At 35.4% G+C, this 6,938-nt stretch overlaps 1 protein-coding gene across 2 annotated transcripts; it reads right to left on the bottom strand.

The window, feature by feature from the left end:
* Positions 430 to 4,295, bottom strand: LOC105178213 (PHD finger protein MALE MEIOCYTE DEATH 1). 2 transcript variants are annotated; one of them, XR_002288326.1, is made up of 4 exons: positions 3,839 to 4,295; positions 3,437 to 3,680; positions 976 to 2,640; positions 430 to 897 (listed from the first exon to the last, which is right to left on the bottom strand). XR_002288326.1 is itself a non-coding variant. In XM_020699015.1 (3 exons), the coding sequence occupies exons 1-3, from the start codon at positions 4,134 to 4,136 to the stop codon at positions 1,074 to 1,076; spliced, it is 2,109 nt and encodes a 702-aa protein (XP_020554674.1). In that variant the 5' UTR covers positions 4,137 to 4,295; the 3' UTR covers positions 430 to 1,073. The 2 variants fall into 2 exon arrangements, 1 of the variants encoding a protein (XP_020554674.1); XM_020699015.1 differs by having other exon boundaries at positions 430 to 2,640.

Genomic DNA, 6,938 nt, shown 5'->3' with positions numbered 1-6,938 from the left:
CAATTCTTTTTTAAAATCGAATTTCTTAATCTTTTGCAAATTTCAATCTAATTAAGTCATTGTTGAAATATTCCATTTTACATTGTAAATTTCATGAGTGATTTCAAATGTAATATGACATATAAAACCAGTGATAAACATATCAATTATTAAAAGACAAAAATTACTTCTGAATGATTTTTATACTAATTACAAAAAATGTTATAATAATGGTCATGGCCTCGCATAGTAAATTATTTTTATAACTTACATATATAATCTTTTTATTATTTCTTCATAATTGAACATAGTTGAATAATTTTATATTGTTTCTCCATAATCTTTAATACAAAAATTAATTAAATATTTAATAATTCTTGACATAAACTTAATATATATTTTTGAAAAGAGAAAACATCTGTGCTTTAACTCATGTTATTGACACTCAATAGTAGTTAGTGCTTTATATAGAGATTCAAAGATGAATACCATTTCTAGGCACTCTGCTACAGATTTGGCTTCAGATCTCTTCATAGTCAAGAGTAGAGAAACATTTGAATTCTTCCCACAGTAATGGAAGGTTTCGTAATGATCAGATAAACATTTTTGAGTCCTTACCAGTTGAACTGTTAAGAATGCTACCAGCTGCCCTTGGATACATCCTAACCACTTATTTAGCAAATGAAATTCACCAGTCTATGAATCTATGTATCCAATGATTGTGACTGGCAGCTGATCAAGAACTAATTTTGTGTTTCAAACGATACAGACCAGGTTTCTTCATGCAAGTGATCTTTGGTGTAAGGAAATGGAACCACCGAATATGCTTGAAGACGGGCGCATGAATTTGATGTGGAGGAACATGTAGGAGCCATCTTCAGAAAATTGAAACATACTCCAGTGGATCATCCAAGCAACCTGAATTCTGACAGAATATCAGTGTTCTGCTAAAAGAACATAGACTTCTGAATTATTACAGATACTTCGATTGCATACCTTGTACAGCTAAGGATGTACAATAACAAGGACGAGAATGTCAAAACAACAGCACATCTGGCCAAAAAACTGTTGCCAGTAAATTGCCTCTTTTAGCACTATTTACAGTAGAGCAGCCCCATGTCAACCTCAGGGATATGAGGAAGCATCAGAGGTCCCTGGTAAGAATCGTAGTTATATGTAAAACTGCACTGTGTTTGGACTGGTGCAAGTGAACTGCAGCATGCATCGCACACAAACAATCTAGGCACTGCTTCAGTGTCTTCAATACCACTGCATCTTGTATGCTGCCACGTCTCACAAATATCACACGCCACCATTCTCTCTCCATCATCATCTCGTGCCCCGCACTTGCATCTAACCGTCCACTTCTCTGTTCCCCCTTCATATCTCAAATCATTCTCCAAATCTAATCCAAAACCCCTCACCCAGAGCTCCCGACCTGACTCAATTATGCCAAAAAGAACTTCCTCATCCTGCAACCCTTCCATATCTAAAATATCTGTTACAAGAAGTTTCTCCATCACACAGTACGTCTCACGCATTGCGTTCTGGATGGCTACCTTTAGATCGCCAATTGTAGCATAGAGTGGAACCACTATATACTCTCGAGGTGGAAAGTCACAAGAAGAATTAGAATTTAAATCAATTGAGCTCATTGTTAGTCTGCAAATGAACCTCAGTGAGTCATCATCCTCATCTCTGAAAGGCCACTCCTTGACAAAATGCTTACTGTAAAGAATCATTTGAACAGCCAATTTCATTGAATCAGAAGATTCTGGATACCCCAGGAAGACATTTGTATACAAATAGGCCATGTCATCGAAAACACTTCTCCCGACACCTATAGCATGTGTCTGAATTAACTCAGGAACTTTTGAGAGATAAGCCTCCTTGCTGCTTTTGGAATCTTGAATAGTGTATTCCAGAACCTTAGTGGATCTGTTGACTGCACGACGAACAATGTAATTTCCAACGACCACATTGTTCATGACTTTCAGCACATGATCTATTAATCCTGTATCGCCAATATGGAGTCGTGCTGCATCACGAGCCTCCTGTCTTGTCATTCCACTACTGCCTCCATTATTTACTGCTCTCTTTTCTTTCAGTGCCTCCACAATGACTTCTGCGACATGCTCAAGTCTTCTAACGGGCCATCTACTATCCAAATTGGCAGCAACATTGGAAAATTTTCTGCACTTGGTCGGATAATCCTTTCCAAGTGGGCTCTTCCTCAAAGCAAGTCTTGTGGACAGTTTCAGAGAACATCTCTTGATGGGAGTAGGAAAGGCTAATTTTTTTGCGGACCATGAAATTCTGGTGGAATATCTAGCAGTTGGAACTGTGGGCTTGTGCTCAAGCATAAATCTGAGTAAGTCTCTAATTGTAACCAAATTGGTCTCACTCATATCTCTGTAATGGTGGATGATCTGCTCAATATGTGAGCATCCATTTGTGATACTGAAATCGTCAATTAATTGATCAAGCTCCACGGAGCTGAGAATATCCGTTGCTCTTTCATAATCATGCTCCTTCACTCCAAAACTCCCGCGGCAGAATCGGTATCCCCATTTACCAAACCAGCAGTGCCCATAAGCAACGCCATAAAGCAATCGGAGATCCATAGTGTGCTTCCTTGATGAATCTTCCACTGTAATTTGCCTACAGCAGGGAACAAATAGTATCAATACATCAAAAAATCTTTAATCGTCATAGACACTGAAACAAATGAATCTACAGCAGCAAAGAAAAACTACGAAAATTAATTGAGAAATTCAGGCGGTCTGACCCTATAGTTCTTCAGTTTGAGGATTTTGATCCTAATCTCATCCCCATTATTATGAATAAACTCATCATATATCAGAGGTGATTAAAGAAAAAAATAGACTCTTCTTGTTACTGTTGGTTGATATCATTTCGTAAGGAGATTGAGATTCTGCATTTCATCTTATAATACACAAATCAATCAGAAACTCTGTTCTCAACCACTCAAAGCATCAACTGACAACTACAGAGCTCAGATACCATTGATCCCAAAGATTCAGTACCTTCACCCTAATTGATCATGTTTTCTAAGTGTAGTCCTCATATATCAGAAGATGCACATAATGAATACCGCTGAATGAACCAGAAAATGCTGCAAATGTACTGATCAAAATACCCAGCATATAACTCAGAAATATATCAAGATTATGATTAATAATAAAATTCTTTGGTTTCAGCACTTTTTTCCTAGTTTATCCCATATATTTTTATCATAATGCCAATTCTTAAATACAATACCCAAAACTGTCATTATATTTTTGTAAGGAAATAACCCTTTGATATACATCACATAATCAGACAACAGCAGAAGTTCATTCAAACGGTTCTCAAATCATTCAGTAATGAGTAAACAGCTCAGACATCAATCAGAATTGTAATACAATTTCTCAAAAATATAAGAAAATCGAGTTACCGAGCATGAAGAGTAGAGCAAATACGATCCCAGAGATCCATGATTTCCCTACCACATATGTACTTAGAACCCCCTTCAATCCCATTAATGCAGATCAAATGTCCGAACCCGTTGCAGTGAATCAAACCATGCAAGAGATGCGTTTGCAGATCAAAAGCACCCTCATTAAGAGGCTTATTCCACTCATCATGCCCAGGAATTATGAAATGATACTTCCTTTTCGACACGAAATGATGGCTCCATCCTGCAACCATGTTAAGAAAAGAAAAAGATTCTCAAATACCCCTGTCAAGTAACACAAAAAAATTAACGCAAATCTCAAACCCCAGATCAAAACTCCCCCAAGCCCAGTTCAAAACTAAAAAAAAAACAGAGAAAAAGGGTCTCCATTTTCCCACCCACCAGCACACCGGCAGTAGTCGCAGAAGGGTCTATCAGAATGCTTCACATTTTCTTCAACAGTGTATAGGGGGAGAACTGTTCCTCTGTTCTCATACACCAAGAAAGTGCACCAGATGGGCATCCCGTCCAAATCGTAGTCCTCAGGCTCCGCGCATTCTCGAAGAAACTGACGAATGTTATCGCGAAATGCGCCGGTGAGAGAAAGGGGGAAGCCGGGCTCTCCGAAAGAGTGGAGGCCATAAAACTTGGATGGTGCTACGTTTCTTTTCATGTTGGATTCAAGAACAGGAGGTGCCATTTTTTGAGAAGGGCCTTTCTGTTTCGATTCAAGATTTCATTACTTGAGATTTTGGGTGTGTGCTAGAGAGAAGCAGAGACGGCAAGAGCGATTTATGGTTGAGGACTTAACAGTTACTCAGGAGTTTGAAGTTCGGTGCAAGAGAGTCTCAATTTCAAATTTCCGTTGCATTAAACTGCATCGCGCGCTGTAGAATGTCGATTAAGAGGCTCTTTAGCTAAGCTTATTTAAAATTTCTTATTAATTGTTTTAAAAGGCTGAGTTTTTATTTTTTAAAATATTTAGATAAAATAAAAATCTTAAAACTTATAAACATTCCATTTAATTCATTATATGAGGCTGAGGGTCCAAAGTTGAAGTTGCATAGCTGAATCTTGGAGCCACCATTAGCAACCAAATTACCATCTTCTTGTCCACTGTCTTCTTCGGCAAGAAGCTGCTAATATTAGCTCCATGCTCTAAGATAGACGCGTACAAGCTATGTGGAAGTTGATAACTCAAGATCATGAGTCTAAGCTGCTCCAACATCCATCCACATGTGGTATTTTGGGCTTAGCTCTCAACCTTAATTCTCCCGCCGCTAATTACGGAGTAGGTACTGTGCTTTCTATTACCTCAACTCAAGTACACATTCGCTTCATTCATATTTTAGTTTACTTCTTTTTACTTTCATAAGACATTATTTTGTCCTTAGATCCATCTTTATGGGATGTCGCACATCATGCAAATGTGATGTGTCTTTGTTATTTAATATACATGTGTATTGGTTGTATATATGATATATGCAATATTAAAACCACATTACAAAAATTGAACAATATTAATATTATTTTACGTGTAATTTGCAAAAGATAAAACATTAATCTTTTTTTTTTTACTAAAAGATAAAAAATTATAAAAAGAAGACTATCTAACAGTCCTAAATTGTAATGTCTATAAGCTACTAAATTACTTGAACATTAATGTTAAATATATTCAAGGATATACAGTATTTTTGGTTCCTCAACAAGCATGCTTATATGTTCACCCCCATAGAGGACAATTACAGTTGTTGATTCTGAATCAGGATTTGTAAATAACATAAAAAAACGAAAATTAAGCAACATAACAATAAAAAAAATACCAAGACAACGTACCAATGCATTACATTATAATATACTACCCCACACAGTGGGAAGATTATGTTTTACAAAAAAACCCAAAACAACAAAAGGACAGTCATGCTAGGGGGAACCATGTTTGCTTTTTCTGAAACAAGCTTTATCCTTTAAAGAGACAAACTAAAGCACAATACAAAGGCAATGTTTGGATTCATGTTTTCGCATTTTCGACACAAAATAAAACACACACAATATTTATTTTTGACACACACAATATTTATTTTTGAATTTTTATACCTTATTTGTGTGTTTTTTTATTTTTCAACTTTCTATATAATATATATATATATATATTTAATAATATAAAAGATATATGATTTAACAATAAACAGTTATTTTTGTCTCCTAAAAATACAACATTAAACATACAATATTTATATACATACATATTTATATATAAAAGAGAGATATGATTTGACAATGAACAGTGAGTTTTGTCTCCCAAATCCTAATATCAAACTTACACCACTTATTTTAAAATATTTTAAATTATTTCAAAACACAAATTCAAACATACCATTTATTTTCAACACACACTTACTTATGTCTATCTCTTACTCTCTATCTCCAAAATACAAAATAAAACACTCAAAATATAAATCCAGACATAAAGAAACATTCTTCTTCACCAAGTATAAAAAAAAAAGAAAAAAAAAAAGTTGAGGAAGCTAACTTATGGTACGCTGGACGTGGCATATTCAAATGCCTATCTCAAGAAATCATGACCATCCTCCTCCAATAAAGCTTCCCTTCTTGCTAGGTTTCACTAATTTTTCCTTCCTCTAAGCAATAATTTTTATCTCCACAAGCTAGGGATTTGCAAGCAATTTTTCCCTTCTCTGACGTTAGAAACTCCCGTTCTTCATTCTTTTGAATAAAAAATTTGATATAATTAACATGTGCTGTCTATTTCTCCTCCAATGAAAACATGAGTTGGCAAGCTGACATGGTTATTTTTTTCAAAATCAACCATGCCAGACAGTGTCATCTCCTATTTCTTTTTTCCACGTCACCAAAGGTAGCCGGACATATTAGCATTCCCCAATTTCATAAGGCCATGCACGCCTCACATGAACAATTCCTGCAAAATTAAAATTTTGTGTCTTGAATTTGCTACATTTAAAAAAAAAATGATGTAATGGAAGAAGACAACACGTGTTAAAGAAACATGTGTCTATTTTCCTCCAACAAAAACATGAGTTGACAAGCTGACATGATTATTTTTTTTAAAATCACCCATACTGGGCAGTGCGATCCCCTATTTCCTTTTTCCACATCAACAGAGGTAGTCGGACATATCAACATTACCCAATTTCATAAGGTCACGCACACCCCACGTGAACAATTCCTACAAAATTAAAATTTTATATCCTGAATTTGCTACATTTTTTGAATTACTATCCTGAAATTCTATGTTGGATTGCACTTGGACCAAAAAGTGCCAGCGCCGCTAAGAAAGTGGATGAAATATGCATTTTTTCCTTTATAATGGTTTTAAAATGTAACAGATTATCTACAATATTGTATATATATATATAAACAGTGCTATAGATACAAAGTGACTATCTTGACCCTAATGCTCCAAGTTTTGTAATCCTTAAAATACCGTTTAACTAATAAGATAACTAACTTATTCAAATTT

The sequence above is a fragment of the Sesamum indicum genome, linkage group LG15 (assembly GCF_000512975.1).
Source record: "Sesamum indicum cultivar Zhongzhi No. 13 linkage group LG15, S_indicum_v1.0, whole genome shotgun sequence".
Taxonomy (NCBI): Eukaryota; Viridiplantae; Streptophyta; class Magnoliopsida; order Lamiales; family Pedaliaceae; genus Sesamum; species Sesamum indicum.
This window is presented reverse-complemented; position numbering and strand designations above follow the sequence as displayed.

Coding starts and splice junctions, on each gene's coding strand:
- LOC105178213 (XM_020699015.1), bottom strand. CDS start 4,136: ATGGCACCTCCTGTTCTTGAATCCAACATGAAAAGAAACGTAGCACCA. Junction 3,681..3,838: donor CGACTACTGCCGGTGTGCTG/GTGGGTGGGAAA, acceptor ACATGGTTGCAG/GATGGAGCCATCATTTCGTG. Junction 2,641..3,436: donor TGCTCTACTCTTCATGCTCG/GTAACTCGATTT, acceptor TCCCTGCTGTAG/GCAAATTACAGTGGAAGATT.